Here is a 19,437-nt window from a genome sequence, read left to right on the forward strand (position 1 = left end):
TATTTAAGAAATCAAACCATGTTAGTTGTGTATCACTGAAAATGGGAAGATGTATACATCATGATGCAATTTTGATATCTCTCCAAGCCGATGGCAAAAGGCTCTGCTCAAATGCATATGCCCACCACCTTCATATTTCAACTTGTCATCATTCTCCACTGCATCAACATTCATGGTGACATGAATATCCGGCTTTATATCAATGGTTCTCCCATCCTTAACAAGCACTTTCGTAATCTCAATAACCTCAGGTAAAATAAACTTCAGCTGAGCCAAGTGACTAATTGTAAACCTCCTAAAAACCCAAATGAAGAAGAAAATCAGTCACTTTTTATGCCTAATTTATTTCTTCAGCAACCAACCAAACCAAATAACAAATTAAAAAGAAACCTTTCTCAGCACCTATCAGTTAAACACTCAATTTTCTGGCGAAGATTGGTAAAACTTGGCATCAAACCCCTCAACTGCAATAATCAAATCGAAGCATCAAGCAATTGAAAAACTCACTCAAAATCTCATACCTGAACAAGAATGAAACAAAAAAACCACACAAAAAAATCAATCAAAATCCACTAAAAATGTCAAGAACAAAATATGAAAACATAGTAAAGAACCAAAATTCACGAAACCTTACTTTTGCGGTAGCTTCTCAGAGGTGCCAACATAGGTCTCAGTCAGGTTTTCCTTGGACCAAGAATCGATATTTTGTCTCACAGATTGGATATGAGCCGCTTGTTGCTTTTGGGTATGCTCCCATAAGAACTTATGACAGAATTGTCCTGGCTTCTCAGAGGTTTTGGAGCTCAGTGAGTCAATTTTTGCAACTCGAAGCTTTGGGTTTAAATGGAGTTTCTTCAATTTTGAAGGTTAGAGAGAGACTGGGTTTAGCGGTCCTTTAGGTTTCAAAGGAACTCATTGCGGAGAGAGAGAAAGAGCTTTGGAATTTGGAGTTGATAAAAAGTTGCCGATTTTGAAGGTGAGAGAGAGTAGTGGCTAAATGGCCAATTGAGGGCTTTTGGGTATTTTAATAGGGTTCTCTGGTGGCGGGAAAATTTTCCCGCTGCCTTGCGTGAAATAGATTTGTTGGGCAAATATTTCATCTCCCAAATCAAGAGAGCACTATTATTTGGGATAATGCTAGAGACACCAAAATTTTAAATTAAATTTTGTAAACCAAATGGCGTGGATGTTGCACGCAAGTTGCCTTTTACTACAATGGTGGAAATGTGTTGAGCCCTTACTTGACAACGTGGGTTCAAACTCCATTGGTTGCTAATCTAACATCTACTCTTACCAAATTTATCGTTTACAACAAAAAAAAATGATGTGAATGTTGATGATTGGATTATAATTAAGTATCGATTATCGTGCTTGTGTCCTATTGGTGTGATATTATTTGGTTTGCATTGGCCTTCGATATGCTCCATTCAACAAGATTTTATAGTATATAGCCAAATAAGTTTCCTAAATTTATAAATGTTAATTTTTATGAAATTATTCAAATAGAGCAAAAACTCTATTTTAATAGAACCAACTATCCTCAAAATTAAAACCTAATTACATCTAAAAACTAAAACCCTTATTTTGTGAGAGGAGGGAGAGTGGCCATTGCAGAACAGTGCGGCCATTGCAAAACAACACATTGTTGAAGAAACCAAGAACCATGAATGTATGTCAACTGCACCATTGCGGAAACTGGAATACATTTTGGTTTGGCGACAATAAGCACACATGTTGAAGAATACATTAATTTATTAGAATCATTGGGAGACATAAAAACAGCCATTAAATCAATACATTGTTTTGATGACAATTTTCATCAAAACAATTACGTCAAATTTTGGGGGTGGGATATGAGAATGCTCAAACCCTACAAGTGTAAAAAGCAAAAATGAAAGAACATAAAATGCATCTATTTGGCGTTTTGTTTCTTTTTTATTTGAATTGGAGGGCGCATTGGTCTTTTAAGCGAATTTTTGGCTATTATTATAAATTTTATAAAAATTGACAATTATTTTTGGAAGCATGATTAATGTTGAGATTTGTTGATATTTTACTGTAGATTTCGAATCAACTTTATCAGTGTCATTCGTAGCAAAATACTATTCTTTGATGACCAAATTCATACTTGTACTTCTACTAGTTTACCCAACCTTGTTAATGTTTCATGTGAGAATATGGATGGTAATTTACATGCGAAGACTACTAAGATGACGGTTTTGTTCTTAAATCTCACGTTTGGTAAATGGATAAACTTTCATGTTAATCTAAGTTTGGGATACTTTTTTTCATTTTATATAAAATATCTTCTTCAACAAAATAAAAACTATAGTTCAAAAATCAAATCTAGCAAATACACAAAAATTAACACCTAGTTTGTTGGGCAGTCATGACACGATTGAAATAAAGTTCAAATTTGTCTTCTTGAAATCTTTTTATCTCTTACAAAAGAGCGTTTATCTTTGCATTAAAAAAATTATTCCTTTTTAATATCAAAAGTGGGTACTTTTGCTTTCGAAGTCCCTACTTTGGAAGGAAGTTTGTTTTTTTAAGGGTTCTTTAGATATTGGTCCTAAAAAAAATCATGATTTCTAAATATAAACCTACATATAATTGAACATCCAACAAAAATTCAAAAGTCAAATAAACTGCCACATGAGAATATAAGTAACCTACTATTACAAATTATTTACAATTTTTGCCACACCATTTTACACTGTATCTCACACTTGAATTTTAGCTTCAATCAAGGGCCTTAAAATCTGATTAATCATCCTGACTGTTATAAAAATGTAAAAGTTATAGAGAGATAACCTTTATTCGGGACATGAACGAAACAGTTGCAGAGTATTATACCAACGCAAGCTGTTGCAGAGGAAGTAATGTATATTATTGCTATTAGATATTTTTCTTTTCCTTTTTTCTCTCTCTGCTTTGTTGAACATTCGTAAAGCTCTATTTATAGAGCATCACCATGGAAACAAACAAAAACACTGTTAAACATATGACATGTTTACTGTATGCATGTGGGCATACATATTATACTATTTACAACACTCCCCCTTGGATGCCCACATATCAACATCAGTTGCCTCATTAAAACCTTGCTTGGAAAAACCCTATGGGAAAAAAAACATAGCAAAGGAAAAAGAGTACAACTTTATCCGGATGGTGTTGAGCATGCTTATGTTGCCTCGTTAAAACCTTGATAGGAAAAACCCAGTGGGAAAAATCCTAAGTGAAGGAAAAAGAGTACAACATGCATGTATCATGGATGCTCTCCCTGAATTGGATCTCCCCCTGATTCTGCATTCTTCAAATTTGTAAGCCGACGTAATCCGATTCCCTGCACCAACTTCTGAAATATGCACTTTGGTAGAGATTTGGTGAACAAGTCTGCTAAATTTTCATTGGAACGGATTTGTCTGACTTCAATAACTTTAGCCTTCTGAAGCTCATGTGCGCTGAAAAATCTTGGAGATATGTGTTTAGTCTTATCACCTTTGATAAATCCTTCCTTCATCTGGGCGACACAGGTTGCATTATCTTCATGGATGACAGTTGGAGTGTCTGTCTTTAAAGGTAGACCACATGAATTCCGGATGTGATGGATCATTGATCTTAACCAAGAACATTCACGACTTGCTTCATGTAGAGCAATTATTTCCGAATGATTGGAAGATGTTGCAACTAGCGTTTGCTTCGTTGATCGCCATGAAATTGCAGTATCTTCATTAGTGAACACATATCCATTTTGTGAGCGGGCTTTATGCGGATCGGAGAGGAAACCAGCATCTGCGTATCCAACAAGGATTTGTTCATTTGTGGGCTTGTCTGAGTAGAAGAGACCCATATCTGTTGTCCCACGAAGGTATCGTAGGACATCTTTGACTCCCTTCCAATGACGAATTGTTGGAGCAGAGCTGTACCTGGCTAACAAGTTAACTGAAAAAGCTATATCTGGTCTAGTACATTGTGCTAAATACAATAAAGCACCTATTATGCTCACATATGGTACTTCTGGACCAAGGACCAGTTCATCATCTTCCTTTGGACAGAATGGATCTTTCTTAATGTCTAAAGAACGAACGACCATTGGGGTGCTAAGTGGATAAGCCTTGTCCATGCCAAATCGCTTCAGTATTTTTTCAATGTAAGCTGATTGATGGACCAAAATTCCACTAACACAATGCTCGATCTGCAGGCCTAGACAATATTTGGTTTTCCCAAGGTCTTTCATTTCAAATTCGCTTTTCAGATATTCAGCAGTTTTATGGAGCTCTTCAGGAGTCCCAACTAAGTTCATATCATCAACATATACTGCCACTATAGCAAATCCAGAGTTGGATTTCTTAATGAACACACAAGGGCAGATGACATTGTTGATATATCCTTCTTTAATCAAATACTCGCTGAGACGATTATACCACATTCGCCCAGATTGTTTCAGCCCATATAGTGATCGCCTTAATTTGATTGAGAACATACCCCGTGGTTTGTTTGTTGCTTCAGGCAACTTAAGTCCTTCTGGGACTTTCATATATATGTCAGCATCTAATTCTCCATATAGATACGCGGTGATGACATCCATAAGTCGCATGTCAAGTTTTTCTAAAATCACCAAACTTATTAAGTAACGGAACGTAATTGTGTCCATTACAGGAGAGTATGTCTCCTCATAATCAATTCCAGGTCGTTGTGAAAAGCCTTGTGCAACGAGTCGTGCTTTGTATCTAGCAATCTCGTTTTTCTCATTGCGTTTCCTTGTAAATACCCATTTGTAACCTACGGGGTTTACATCAGTTGGGGTTTGGACTACTGGTCCAAAAACACTTCGCCTTTCCAAGGAATTTAATTCTGCCTAGATTGCATCTTTCCACTTAGGCCAATCTTGTCTCTGTCTACATTCATCAACAGAGCGGGGCTCAATATCATCACTTAATATGATTTCAGTGGCTACTGCGAATGCAAACATATCGTCAATGATTATTTCATTCCGATCCCACAATTCATTAGTACATGCATAATTTATGGAGATTTCTTTGCTTTCATGTACTTCTGTCTCTTCAGGGCCATTTTCTTCTTCTGGAAGTCCAGAGTTATGAATTGTGGATTTGTCAGTTACTCTCTCTTCCTGAATGATTTCATTTGGATTCAGTTGTGCCCTCGTCTTTCTCTTTCGAGGGGCTGAATCTTTTGAACCTGGTGGTCTACCACACTTCAGGCGTGCACCAGATGAATCATTCGCTGCCACTTTATTTTGTCCAACAGGGACATCAATTCTGGCAGGTGCATTTGCAGCTGGTATATGCGATTTTGTCACTTTCATAGCGTCATTAAATGCATCTAGCATTTGATTGGCAATGCTTTGAAGATGAACGATCATTTTCACTTCATTTTCACATTGAATGGTTCGATGATCAAAGTGAGACAAGGTGGGAACAACCCATGTCAGCTTTTTCCGTTCTTCTGGAACGGTTTTTTCTCCCCCTAATGATGGGAAGACTGTCTCATCAAAATGACAATCAGCAAAACGAGCTGTAAACATATTACCTGTCAAGGGTTCCAAATATCTAATAATAGATGGTGAATCAAAACCCACATAAATTCCCAGTCTACGCTAAGGTCCCATTTTAGTGCGTTGCGGGGGTGCAATAGGCACATAAACAGCACAACAAAAAACTCGTAAATGTGAAATGTTTGGCTGATGTCCAAACACGAGTTGTATTGAGGAGTATTGGTGGTTGGCTATAGGTCTCAATCGAACCAATGATGCAGCATGTAGAATGGCATGTCCCCATGCAGAAACTGGCAATTTGGTTTTCATAATCAGAGTGCGGGCTATTAACTGAAGCCGCTTATTAACTGAAGCCGTTTGATCAATACTTCTGCTAAACCATTTTGAGTATGGACATGAGGAACAGGGTGTTCAACATCAATGCCCAATGTCATGCAGTAATCATCAAAGGTTTGAGACGTAAATTCACCAGCGTTATCAAGTCGGATTGATTTAATGGGATAATCTGGGAATTGTGCTCGTAACTTAGTTATCTGAGCAAGAAGTCTCGCAAAAGCTACATTTCAAGTAGACAAGAGACAAACATGTGACCATCTGGTGGATGCATCAACCAAAACCATAAAATATCGAAATGGTCCACAAGATGGTTGAATAGGTCCACAGATATCCCCTTGAATTCTTTGTAGAAATGATGGGGATTCAGCATCAACCTTTAGTTGTGATGGTCTAATTACCAACTTCCCTTGAGAACAAGCCTTGCAAGGGTTATCATTTGAGATAGCAATGTCTCTGCTCAATAATGGATGTCCATTAGAGTTGGTAATGATCCTACGCATCATGGTGGATCCTGGATGACCCAGACGGTCATGCCAAAGCATGTAAACCTTTGAATCAATGAACTTCTGGTTCATGATAGTATGTGATTCAACTGTCCTTATGTATGTATAATATAATCCACTCGAAAAACCACGCAACTTCTCCAATATACGCTTCTGGGTATCATTGGAGGTAATGCATAGATACTCCACATTTTTTGCACTTTTCGTTTCAATGTGGTATCCATTTAGACGTATGTCTTTGAAACTCAACAAATTTCGAGTAGATCGAGTAGCATACAATGCATTTTGTATGGACAATATTGTTCCATTTGGTAACATAATCTGGGCTTTCCCTGAGCCTTCAATCACATCTGAAGGTCCTGATATTGTTGTTACCCCTACTTTTGTAAGCATTAAGCTTGAGAAATACTTTCGATCACGAAGTATTGTATGTGTGGTTGCACTGTCTGCAAGATAAATATCTTCGCCATTTCTCATGTTCTGAGAATAACCACAGTTTTTATCCATGCTTTCTGAGTAAATGGAATCACAGTTAACAAACAATTTATAACATGAAATTTACATGCCATTTTTATTGAATCTAAAAAACTAGTTTTAGACAACAAGTTCAGCATAATAAAAGTACATCAAACATAAACGATTTAGTCGGACCGATATACTTCATTCCCCCTTTCCATAATGAAGTCTGAAACATCTAGGTGAGTTGCGTCAAATTGCCCTGATAAATCAAACATTGGATGAGGTATATCCATTGGTTTAGCCTGGTCGAGAAAATTGGTCTCGACACCCTTCTTCTTGAGGGAGGCTTGATACAGCTCCACCAGATGTTTTGGGGTACGATAAGTTCGCACCCAATGCCCATTGCCACCACACCTATGGCAGGCTCCTTCAGAGTTCCTGGGAGCATTGGTCATGTTAGCTTTGCCTTTGTGACGATTCACATTTTTGAAGCTCGGGCCAAAATTATGCCTCTGAACCTGGTTGTGAAACTGACCACCATGGTTCTTGCGTTTCCTATTCCATCGACCTCGTTTGTGGCCACGTCCTTGTTTATGATAATTACCACCAGAGGATGTGGCGTTCACTTCGAGGGAAGCAGCATTTACTTCTGGGAATGGTGCAGATCCAGTAGGTCGGGAATTATGGTTTTTCATCAGGAGCTCATTGTTCTGTTCAGCTACCAGGAGCACAGATATCAGCTGGTTGTATTCAGTGTAGCCTCGCGCTCTATACTGCTGCTGCAGGAGCACATTATTGGCATGAAATGTGCTGTAAGTCTTTTCCAGCAACATTTCATCAGTAATGGTATCCCCACAGAGCTTCATCTGAGAGGTAATCCTGAACAACGCAGAATTGTACTCCGCCACTGATTTGAAATCCTGAATTCTCAGGTGAGACCACTCATAGCGAGCTTTTGGAAGAATCACCGTTGTCTGGTGATTGTATCTGCTTCACAAGGCCTTCCAGAGAGCTAACGGATCTTCAACCGTTAAGTTAGCCTTCACCCAATTTTGAGAAGATGAGCTGCTTTCTTCCCTGATGGTATCTCCAAGATTCCCTGCTTCCAGATGGATCTTGGTATCAAGTACCAAAGTAAGGTAATTCTTCCCGGTAATGTCCAAGGCAGCATATTCAAGCTTAGCCAAGTTCGTCATTTTCTTTTCTGAAAGAAAATGAGATGTGTAAGAACTTGCAGTAATATGTATTCCTAGAGGAATGTGATGTTAGAACTTCTAGTTCTTACAAATTTTTCATTTTGATCTTCAGGCCAAAATGATAAGCACTCGAAACTTCTGGCTCGAGATTTTCAGGGTGAATGAGAAGGGCGATTGTACCGCACCATTCTCATTGAAAGAATGTAACATGGAATGGGCGATTAGTCTGCACCACTCAAGTAGCAAGAAAATTGAAATACGGAGAGCAGGGTGGCGATTATACCGCTCCACCTGAAATTTGCAGTAAAAGTAGATCTGCAGTCCAAGATAGGCGATGATACCGCACCATCTTGGATCGCAGTAAGATGAAATTTGCAGTTCAAGATAAGCGATTGTACCGCACCATCTTGGATTGCAGTAAAATCAATATAAATACTATGTTAATAATCAATATCCAAACCAAACAAGTAATCAAAGATGTATGTAACCGCTAGTTGGAGAACTACGAGCAGGCATGGAGCAAATAGTTCGTCGCGAGGATATACCGCGCAGTTGAGGCAGATGAAGAAGATGAACAGGAAAAACCTTAGAGGAAACATTTTTTTTTTTTTGTTTTTTTTTTTTGTTTTTGTTCGGCAGAGAGAAATGAGAGAATGATTTCCTTTATTGTTTAGTGAATGTAAATGAGACATGGTTATACTTAGAGACTCGTGCTGATAACGTGTTATAAAAATGTAAAAGTTATAGAGAGATAACCTTTATTTGGGACAGGAACGAAGCAGTTGCAGAGTATTATACCAACACAAGCTGTTGCAGAGGAAGTAATGTATATTATTGCTATTAGATATTTTTCTTTTCCTTTTTCTCTCTCTGCTTTGTTGAACATTCGTAAAGCTCTATTTATAGAGCATCACCATGGAAACAAACAAAAACACTACAGTATGCATGTGGGCATACATATTATACTATTTACAACACTGACCATTTATTTATTTATTTTCTACAACAATCTAGTGCATTACATTAAATCATGACTACATTGTTATTCAGGGTAAATTATTCTCCTTATATATAATAGTAAAACATCTCTACTAATTTACCTACAGTTTATACACATTCTCATATTTCTTTTGGCAATTTACCTATGATATATGCAAATAATATTTTCATATTTCGTTGGTATTTTACCTATAATGCAAGTAGGTAACTTGTGTACGTGATACCAATTTACCTACATTTTTTATGTGAACCAAATATTCTACACTGTATATGTAAATAATTTACCTATAGTTGGCTTTTTTTACTTTTTCTTTATCCTAAAATTAATTTACTTGCAACTTTATCTCCATTAATTTATATACTTTTACTTTGACAACAATTTTTTTTATATATTTTTAAATTACAATAATTCACCTATATATAATATGGACTCATTGTAATGGTAAATTGGAATTCGAGTGTGCGAACTATAGGCTTTTCTCCGTTTTAAATGTGGTAAGGAAAGATTGAATCAACAAATCCGTAAATTTGTGACAATTCGAAATTGATTGTCAAATTGATACTATCACGGATCCAAACCAACAAATCCCTACATTTATATGTAAAATATTATTTTGGGTAAATTTTGTATAAAATCAATAAAAAGTTACAATATTAACAATAGATCAACAATATTTATATTAATTATAAATAGGTCAATTATGTATTATAATACTTAAATACCTTTAAAATAAAAATTACAAATTCTGCCACTACAGCTGTTACCCACTTGAAATGACACATTGTTTCTCATATATTTATATTTTGGAATATGTCAATACGAATTCAAACACTACAATGCAGTGTCTGTTTCCTGATTTTTTTTTCACATTTGGATTTAGACGTTGCGTTGCAGTGTCCACTTCCTAGTTTTGTATATTATTTTTACATTTGGAGACAGATTCATTTCCTGACTCTGTTTTTTTTTTTTTTTGACATTTTGATTAAGACACTGCAATGCGGTAACCATTTTCTGAATTTGTTTTTTATGCGGTATCTGATTTGGGCTTCAATTAAAACATGTCGAAAACCTATTTGTCTTTCGTTATCCATGGCTAATCCCATTGATCATTGTAAATGGAAAAGTGTGCAAATCCGAAAGAGAAGTCCTACTGCATTGTCACATTTGGATGTAAATGGAAAAGTGTGATTGTTTGTATGCTAACGAGCAACAAAGCGATAACTGTGTCCATATTCAAGTGTTACAAAAATCTAGTTACAAATAAACTAAAAATCAAAGTGAGTTGGGCATTTGGGCATGCTTGAAAATGCAATCTCAGTTTCGAGCCCATCAAATTGGGCACCTCCCTAAATTCCCTTCAAATTTACTGTCAACGTCTGAAACACGTAAAGCAGCACCAAAGTTTCCGTCAATTCGAAATGTGAGACCAATCCAATAATCCATAAACCAAAAAGATGCATACCCAAATCAAAATCAATCAAAACACATTGGAAAATCATCGCAAACTAAACGGAAAACAAAACCCACCAGGAAGAAACTCACAGATTGAGCTATCAAAAAACGAAAACAAAACCGACCCAGATGAGAAAAACCGAACCTTTTCAACAGGAAGAGTAAAACAAGCCGTGTCAACGGCGGCCACAAGGAGGAGGAGGAGAGCGATCCTGAGCGCGAAACCCCAAGTGAACGCCGTGGAAAACCTCCGACCCCAAGGCCTGCACTCGTCGTCGTCGTCGTCGTCGTTGTAAATAGGTTGCTTCAACGACAAGCGAGGCCTCAATCCCCAAGGGTTTGCCAGATTTGATTCGGCTCCAAAAGATGTGAGCTTCCTGCCTCTTTTTTTCTGGGTACCCACTGTTTTTGTTTCCTTGCGTTCTTATCTTATCTGCCTGATTAGATTGAGAAATCTTCCGAGATTAATTGGGAATTTCAGATGATTAGGAAGGCACGAAAGTCGTAGAAAAATTACTGATTAAGTAATTGTATAACTTTTTATATGGGCTTGACACCATGTAACATTTTCTATTGACCTATGTCTAATTAACAAAAATAGTTCATCGATTAAGTTCAAAATAAAAATTGACCATTGATATATGATTCATTAGTAAAAAATTTATTGACCTTTTACTAAATTTCCTTATTATTTTTGTAAAATCATTAATTCCCCTTTACAATTTGCTTAGAGTTAATTGTGTACATTAAACATTTAAATGAGGGTATGTTAGGCATCTGAAAAATTTTAAATGGGACAGTCAAACATAATTAATGAATTTGCTTATTCGAGCAAAAAACGCATTTTGGGTTTTATATGGAAAAAATTGAATTTCAAGGGTTAAAGTTATATTTTCAGTTTTTCTTCTAATCACAAAAACAAATATTCAAGTCCAAACATAAATCTCATTTAGACATATGAGCGGAGATGGATACCGTTTTTTAATTGAATTAGGAGATTGCATGCAGTCTAAGTTAGGGAAAATCATTCCTATTCAGTGTAGGATTAGTAAACATGAAACCAAAACCCTATATATATTCATTCACCCCATCAACAATTTCACCCACCACAATTTTTGCATCCTAATATTTGGTTTGAGCTTGGAACTTCTCACGAATCGCGATGAACGTACACCGCCAGAAGAACGCACAACGGCAGAAGGGTTCGGGTGCGTCGATCGTGACGAGAGCAAGAGAGAATTCGGGTGCGTCGATTGTGCCGAGAGCAAGAGAGAAACGTCCGCCGCTAAGAGAGAGAGGTATACCTTATGATCAGATTGATGTCTCAGACATTGATTTTTTCATTTACTTGGCTCCGAAACCGGAAGAGATTGAGCTTTCCTCTCACTTGAATCGGTTGTCTTGGTCGAAGGGGTCCGATCGAGAGGCGGCGCTGGCCTCGTTAATCAAGCGATTAATTAAAAAGGATTTCATGGATGATTATGACTATCTGGAAGGAAATTTAATAACTTTTACATTTTTTCTACAGAGATGCTTTAATTTCCAGAAAAAGGATTCGGCTTCCCTCTTAGAGAAGCAGCTTTCGCTTCATACCATAGGCTTGCTGGCCCTGATCGTCGAGGGCGAGGATAAAATGTCCGAAATCTACGGACAGTTGCTTCCCCTGATTTCCATGTCTCTGGAATCGGGACATGAACCGGCGGTGAAGCTGCTGCAATGCTTGGCTGTTGTGAGTTTCTTTGGTGCAACTAACTCGGAGGAGACTGAAACTGCAATGCAGGTTGTTTGGAATTTTATCAGTGCTCCGGAATCTGCGAAAGAGCTTTTGCCAGAGGTTCTGGTTGCCGGAATATATTCTTGGATGTTTCTTCTTACAAGCATGGAGGGATGGCGGCTCAGCTACAACTACTGGAATGGGGCGATTTCTTACTTCTGTAATCTGTTAGAGCACGGCGATAAATCAGTATGTGTGGCGGCTACTGAAGCTCTAGCTTTGATATTTGAGACTGGTAGTTTGGACAAGTTCTGGAGATCTGAAGAAAAGGATCCGAGCTCGATCAAGTATTCGGATTTGCAACAATTGCTGACAGAGAATGTTTTGACGAAACTCAAGTCTGTCTACCCAAACATGAGAGGTGATGTGAATGCTGCGAAGAAAGTCCGCCAAATTATTATTTATTTTCAGAATTTTTGCTGCCCGGGAGCATCTGTAGCGGTCAATGGGATTGATCTGAAGTTATCGTCATGGTACCAGATGATTCAGTGGCAGTTTTTGAAGGGTTTTATAGCTGACGGGTTTGAACTACACATGAAGGAAAATGAGAAGCTGTGGAGGGTGTTCAATTTTGATCCATACGAAGTCGCCGAGGTTGGTGAAGAATTGTATGCGTCTACTACTGATAAGAGCAGGACCCGTTTCTTTTTACCGAAAGAAAGAGATCCGTACTTGCTAACGAAGGAAGCTACAAAGAAGGAGAGGGTTTGGAGGAACTCTCATTTAGACAAGGCGAGAACGCAGTTGATGAACAAACAACGCCGTTTGTCGCAGGAACTGAACAGCTGGATCTAGTTCATGGCAGAGTTGTTAGCTTTAATTCTTGTTTGTTAGCATTTCAGAGATAATTTCTAGAGAAAGAATGTTAGCAGAGTCAATGTAAAAGTAGTTTAATTCAATAGTAATGCAAACATTTCTTTTTCTGACCATATGATTTATTCTCTCTAAAATTTGTGTAGCATAAGCAATAAATAGCAACATCGCTCTCGCTCTCTTATTGTGGTTTTCCAGCCAAAAACCGGCTAAACAAATCAAACGCCTCTCGTGGTTTGTACTCTGGAACTGTATGTCCAGACCCCTGCACCAATACATTAAAACGAATGTATTAAAATCGCAACTGAATCCAATCAAAAGGACCAGCTAGTACAGTTTCAGTATAGCCTATCGTAGAAAGAAAAACATTTTCGTGCGCTGACCTTTACAGTTAGAAAGGTGAGGTTATTCTCGTAACCCTGTGTGTACCTGCGGCCATTTACATTCCATTATTCACTACACCAGTACCATATTTCACAATGTTTGATGTCGGAAATATGTAATAGTATTTACCCAGCAACTTGTCCGTTCGAAGTCCATGGCCTCCATTCATCCACAATCTTATAACCAAGTGATCTAGTCCATGCTTCACTCCCAGTGAAAGGAACACACATATCATGATCACCGCTGCCACAAAAAATCGAGCAGGAATGCATATCAGTTATAACATTCAATTTTCATTTACTTCTCCCATTTTAGCGCAATCAAAGCGAACATTGTAGCGAAGGTGAAAAGAAAGCTTTAGAGAATTTTCGACAGGCATGACTTTAATAGATGACATTGTAATTGGAGATTACCTATATATAAGTGCCCGATAACCCTTTGCAGTGAGGTTCTTGTGGTACTTGATCATACTTCCAGAATCATGATAAAATTCAATTCTGCTTGTGCATAATTCCCATGAAAAATCCTACATAGTGCAAAAAGGATTTCAAAAAGCTACAATGCTTCTCGGAGCCAGCAGGACTAGACATTGACAAACTTTCGTTTCTGGTTTAAAACATTAACTTTGATAAACCTTACCGTTTCTGCATGGATTGCCTTCCTAACAGTTTCGTTGTTCAACCATTCAGTAGCAACCTCATCATTCTGCAGGAGACATATCAAATCTAAGGCTTCTTGTACACGAGAATAATATTCTAGTATCGAAGTTGAACAATCTTTCTTTTAGCCTTTTCGGGGAAGTATACTTACTATCGAATCAAGAAATTAATGGCTGACAATGGGAAAGGGGATCAAAAGATGAAAATTGTAACAGACTAAGCAACTTACAATACACGGAACACTTTCACTATCCATCAGCTCCGGCCAAGTTGGAACAATACCATCCCTCACAGGAGCTCTAAGAGGCCAGGCACGACCAAACATTCTTTTTCTGACAGCAAGTGGCCTTTCAGTCTCACCCAACCGTCGAAAGCTAGATGGCAATCCGCTCTTTGTAACTTTTCTGTTCTTACTCGAATCTGTGCTGTGATAGCATGGTTCCAGAATGTCATATATGTTCAAATCTTCTATGTTCTGGGATCAACAAAAATCTTAAAGTCAGTTAAATAAAAACATAGCATTGCATGTTATACACAAAATATTGAGATTTGTATTACCTTGTCAACTTTTTTAAGCTTGCTCTCACAATTATCATTCACCGGATAAATGTAGTTTCCTCCGCACGCCGTGTTAACCTCCTGAAGCACAAACACGTCTCACCCAAATTACTACCCCTTTTTTTTTTTTTTTTTTTTTTGGGGTGGGGGGGGGAGGGGGCGACAAAGGGGGTGAAATAAGCATTACAGTTGCTAGTGTCAAATTGGTTATTCTATACAAACCTCGTATAGATCATCTGATATCAGTCCCATCCCGTGTGCAAACGGAACAAGAGCGTTACCATCGAATTTATCATCCGTAACGCCATTTCCCACCAGATAACCCTGTGTTATGCAGTCATTTGAGGTTTGGAGCCAGAAATTATTCAAATTTACAAAAGGACTACCTATACAGATAAATACCTTGAAGTTGAGAACAGGCGTTACACCAGCATCAATTCCTGTTGAAACATCGGGAGCTCCACCTTAGATTTTGGTTTCAATATGTAAGTTAACTTCTAACGTTAACATTATTGACTGATTTACCTTTCACTACTTCAGAAGAAAGCGTCGGCACGTAGACTCCGGCATATGACTCCCCAGCAATAAAAAATGGGTTGGAGAGGAACTCAGGATAAAGTTCAAACCACTGTTTACAAGAGAGCAGATGCATTAGTACTACTCTGGGAAATTAGAACAAACAAAATGATAAACGAGTTCTTATCTATACATCAATGTAAAGTATACATTGCCTTTCAAATGGATCGCATCCACCTATTAAGTTCTCTTGGATTTTTTGACTTCACATCTAGCCGTTAAATTTCACAATGTATACCATACATTGATGTAATCTAGATTTTTCGGCGAACATCTTTTCAAGTTGTTTCCTTTTTCACCTTGAGGAGAAATGCGTGGGAATCAGAGGCAGTCTTTAGATCCCCAGTTTCATAGTCAGTCTCATTTTTTGAGTAAGAAAATCCAACACCAGCAGGAGAGTCCAGATATATAATGTTGGAAACCTAATAACATGAAAATAATTGATTTCACTTATACAAAGAAAAATAAGAAATAAAATTCAGAGATAATATTCATTTCACATCTCAAAGTAGCAACCTTCGACCAGCTATATGGATTAAGGTGGAGTTGGGGCAGACTTCCCTTGGTCTTGGCCTTTCCAAAATTGAATGGCCCTGAAAAATATGGACAGAATCAATGTTTTCATAGGCTAATTAAATTACAAAAAGTTTTCAACTTTATGAGAATTATCCTATTAGTAAATTTTATTGAAGGTGACGGTAGAAGATGAATTACGTTGGTAGAAAATTTATCTATTCCAATCCTCAGAAAATGGTAGGATTAACAATTTATTACGTATCCCCTCTAATCCCACAAAATGAAAAACACTTCGCCTCTACCTTTATTTCTTACTTCAACATATATGAGTTATCCGATCGAATTCACTCCTAAGCACCAAACGAGCCCAATATGTTTTAGCCATTTGAAAGTAGACACATTATTTCAAACCAAGAACATAGAAGAATCAAATACTAGAAGACAACATGTAATGACTATAAGCAATAAAGTGAACTGGGAAACATTACCATGCTCATAAACAAAGCCATCAAAGCTGGAGCATCCAGGTCCACCATTGAGCCACAGAACCACCGGATCCTCCGCCGGCTTCCCTTCTGATTCGACGAAATAGTAGAACAGGTTCCTCCCATGACTCTGGTCAACCGTCACATACCTTCAAAACAAACCCACAAAAAAATGAACAACCATAACACGAACAATCCCAGAAATCCACACGCACTTAAACTGACAAAAATCTTACTTACCCAGCATAATGTTTTGAAGGAAGAGTGCCACTGAATCCAGGAATCTGGGATACGAGTGCAGATTGAGGAGCTGATTGGGTTGGCAAAATGCTCAAGAAAGTGTAAATTAGTGGCACAAAAAATAAATATAATATTCTCCCAGCCATTACCTCTTCTGATAAAATTTAGAAAAACAAGAAGGGTGTCGTATATCAAATCAAAACACTGTGACAAGAGAATTTATATGATCTTTTCTGGGATTAATTAATAGTTAAGTGGGATGATTAGTGATTGAATTGATTAGTCTGCCATACAAGTTGCTGACTTTTGCAGCTGTTGCTTACAAGCCAAGAAAAAGAAACAGAAAAGTGGAATAAAAGGATGATTAAAGTGAGAGTTGCTAAAAGCATCAAATGCTGACGCCGCTAAAACTCTGCTGTTGTGCTGCAGCGGCAAGAGTGTGGTCTTCTAGACCAATGGGTGTCTGACACGTGTTGAGAATTGACCAATCAGGTGTCGTGGCAACTGAAAGTGGAAAGGTGCCCCATAATTGGGGACAGTTTTGGTGTTTCTGGCCATCATTAGCGCTTAACGTGTGAGGGTGGGAGTAAGAGTGACAGGGAAGAAATGTGTGATGCCAATGGATTGACCAAGACTCTTTTTTGAGGTTAAATTAATTAATTAACAGTTGACACTTAGTACCTCAGTTTAATGATATTAGTTTTTATTTGTTAGTGAGAGATTTTAAATTCGATTATCATCAAATGCGAATTTAAACCACATTATTATTAGGTCATTATGAGGCTTAGGGCTAGTTTGGTATTACTGTGCTTTGAAAAAAAAAATGTTTCTGCTGTGCTGTGAGAATAAGCAGTTATGAAATAAAACAGCAGAGTGTTTGGTAAACTTTTTTGTAAAAGTGATTTTGAAAAAAAAAACAGTATTATAGTGTTTGGTAAACTTTTATGTAAAACAGATGTGAAAAAAAATTAGTTTTTCACAGCTTGGTTTTGCAACTTCTTGTTTTTAGCTTTTTTTTCACCCAAAACTGTGAAAAAAAACTGAAGCTGAATGTTTACCAAACACAAAAACAGCTCCTAGCTTTTTTTTATACCAGCTTTTTTTAGAATCACCTCAGTACCAAACCAGACCTTAGTCCACTCTTCTTAATGTGATAATATCATTTGTTAATAAAATATTAACTATTATATTAGAAGATAATATATTTTAGCTTCACGTTTGGTCACTTCCAAATTAACTACACATGTTCTAAGAGAATACAAACTGATAAGAGTAAATTGTAACAATGGTTCCTTAACTTTAACTTAATTGGAGCAATGGTCCATCAACTAAAAATCCATTACCATTGGTCCCTCAACTTATCAAAACGTGCAGCTATGGTCCCTCAACTAAAAATTCATTACCATTAATCCCTTAACTTTAATTCAATTGGAGAAATGATCCCTCAACTTTAAACTAATTGGAGTAATGGTCACTCAACTTTAACCCAATTGTAGTAATGATCATTCCAACATAACTCATTTTGACAAAATTCTGACAAAGTTGGAGAAAATGACCATAGTTATATGTTTTGATGAGTTGAGGGACCCAATTATAGCAATAATCCTTCTAACATATTTTATTTTGACAAAATTAATTTACTCGATTGATAAAGTAGAGTTCTATGAGTAGTAAATAACGGATTTTCTAAGAAATTGATAAAGTAGAGTTCTATGAGTAGAAAACAACGGATTTTCTAAGTTGCTTATGTACATTTTTCTAGTAGTATTTTTTTTTTTTTTAGTAATGCTAGAAAAACTAAATTTTGAAAATTAAAAGACGTGGAAGTTGATGATTGGTTTATTACCTAAGTTTTGATAAACATGCTCATTTCTATTGGTGACACATCATTTAGTTTATAAATTTTATCTACAAATTTAGTCTTTTTTTTTATATATTTTTTTATAACATTGTCTTTGTGACCAAACAAGAAATTAAGTGACTTGTAAGATGGTAAATACCAAACTAATGGTGGATGTGATTGTTATCTGTTTGCGAAACTAATGTTTTTAGGTAAGGTCACATTAAGCACGTTTTGAGCCCATGAGTTAGTAGAGCAATCCTCATCCACTAGATTGCTGACGAGAAATAATTTCAACACATCATGTTTCACCTTTTTACACAACTCCTCTTAATTTTAACCATTGATTCTCCTTCAACTATTACAATATTAGGAAAACTAAAGAAAAGTTCAAAAAAAACTTTAGTTTTAATGAAAAATGACAAATAAATGTGTAATAAATAGTACTATGAAAATATAAAAATGTAATTTTTTGTTAAAAATAAACAGTATCAGAAGTGTTTAGTTAAAATTTCCTACAATATTCCCACCTATCTTCATAAGAGAATAATGATTATGTGTGGGGTTTACTCTTCTAAGTATTTTGAGTGGGATGATATGATGATGGTTTTCAATCTCCTTTCCCTTTCTTTTAATTCAATCAAACAACAAAAAAACAAAACAAGAGTGAGGGACCCAATAATCATGACATATTTCAAGTACCATTTCACTATCAGAGAACCGTGATGCTTGTCTTTGCACCTGATTTTTCACACCTTTAGTCTAATTTTAGGCACCCAAATAAAAGATTTGAAGATACTTTATTGGCAGAAATTGGGGAGGATCCATATGTTAAGCCAATTATCTCAATAGCCACTTTTTCAATCAAGATAATTAGAAAAACTGTTGAAATTGATTGATTTATGATATTAGACCATCCAAGACATAAAGATGTTATCGGAACTCCAAAGAAATGATTTTACACTCTTTGTAAATGTTTTTTCGTTCTTTCTAAATATACAAAATTTAGAGTGGCCACAATTGAAAATAAGATGAGAGAAAATCGGTTAAGGTGATTTACACATGTGAACCGAAGGCTTCCAAATACTCGAGTTAGAAAATGCGATTGTGAAACAATCTCAGAGTAAA

General features: G+C 36.7%; 3 protein-coding genes across 10 annotated transcripts in view; 1 reads left to right on the top strand and 2 right to left on the bottom strand.

Moving 5' to 3' along the window:
• The window catches only part of LOC126586462 (serine carboxypeptidase-like 20), a 62,267-nt gene extending 45,561 nt beyond the window's left edge, over positions 1-16,706 (bottom strand). For 2 of the 4 annotated variants that reach the window (XM_050251305.1, XM_050251304.1), the window contains exons 1-14: positions 16,470-16,703; positions 16,233-16,378; positions 15,745-15,821; positions 15,528-15,650; positions 15,178-15,280; positions 15,055-15,092; positions 14,875-14,976; positions 14,653-14,733; positions 14,324-14,569; positions 14,075-14,140; positions 13,849-13,961; positions 13,565-13,678; positions 13,435-13,480; positions 13,218-13,316 (exon numbers count right to left, since the gene is read on the bottom strand). In XM_050251305.1, coding sequence (XP_050107262.1) covers positions 13,233-13,316; positions 13,435-13,480; positions 13,565-13,678; positions 13,849-13,961; positions 14,075-14,140; positions 14,324-14,569; positions 14,653-14,733; positions 14,875-14,976; positions 15,055-15,092; positions 15,178-15,280; positions 15,528-15,650; positions 15,745-15,821; positions 16,233-16,378; positions 16,470-16,615 — 1,485 coding nt within the window. In that variant the 5' untranslated portion in view covers positions 16,616-16,703 and the 3' untranslated portion in view covers positions 13,218-13,232. Of the gene's footprint in view, positions 1-13,103; positions 13,317-13,434; positions 13,481-13,560; positions 13,679-13,848; positions 13,962-14,074; positions 14,141-14,323; positions 14,570-14,652; positions 14,734-14,874; positions 14,977-15,054; positions 15,093-15,177; positions 15,281-15,527; positions 15,651-15,744; positions 15,822-16,232; positions 16,379-16,469 lie in introns of those variants that run through there. The other 2 variants (XM_050251302.1, XM_050251306.1) reach the window with 2 other exon arrangements.
• On the bottom strand, positions 22-8,012 carry LOC126584371 (CDT1-like protein a, chloroplastic). The gene is made up of 3 exons (XM_050248773.1): positions 7,863-8,012; positions 7,591-7,736; positions 22-295 (listed from the first exon to the last, which is right to left on the bottom strand). Exons 1-3 carry the CDS (start codon positions 8,010-8,012, stop codon positions 22-24), a joined length of 570 nt encoding a protein of 189 aa, XP_050104730.1.
• On the top strand, positions 10,403-13,167 carry LOC126586464 (uncharacterized). 5 transcript variants are annotated; one of them, XM_050251310.1, is made up of 3 exons: positions 10,404-10,832; positions 11,645-11,762; positions 11,993-13,167. In XM_050251310.1, exon 3 carries the CDS (start codon positions 12,098-12,100, stop codon positions 13,031-13,033), a length of 936 nt encoding a protein of 311 aa, XP_050107267.1. In that variant the 5' UTR covers positions 10,404-10,832; positions 11,645-11,762; positions 11,993-12,097; the 3' UTR covers positions 13,034-13,167. The 5 variants fall into 5 exon arrangements, with proteins under 5 accessions (XP_050107265.1, XP_050107267.1, XP_050107268.1 ...); XM_050251311.1 differs by having other exon boundaries at positions 11,648-11,762; XM_050251308.1 differs by lacking the exon at positions 11,645-11,762 and having other exon boundaries at positions 10,403-10,832.
• Positions 16,707-19,437: the final 2,731 nt, after the last annotated feature.

The sequence above is a fragment of the Malus sylvestris genome, chromosome 10 (genome assembly GCF_916048215.2).
Source record: "Malus sylvestris chromosome 10, drMalSylv7.2, whole genome shotgun sequence".
NCBI lineage: Eukaryota > Viridiplantae > Streptophyta > Magnoliopsida > Rosales > Rosaceae > Malus > Malus sylvestris.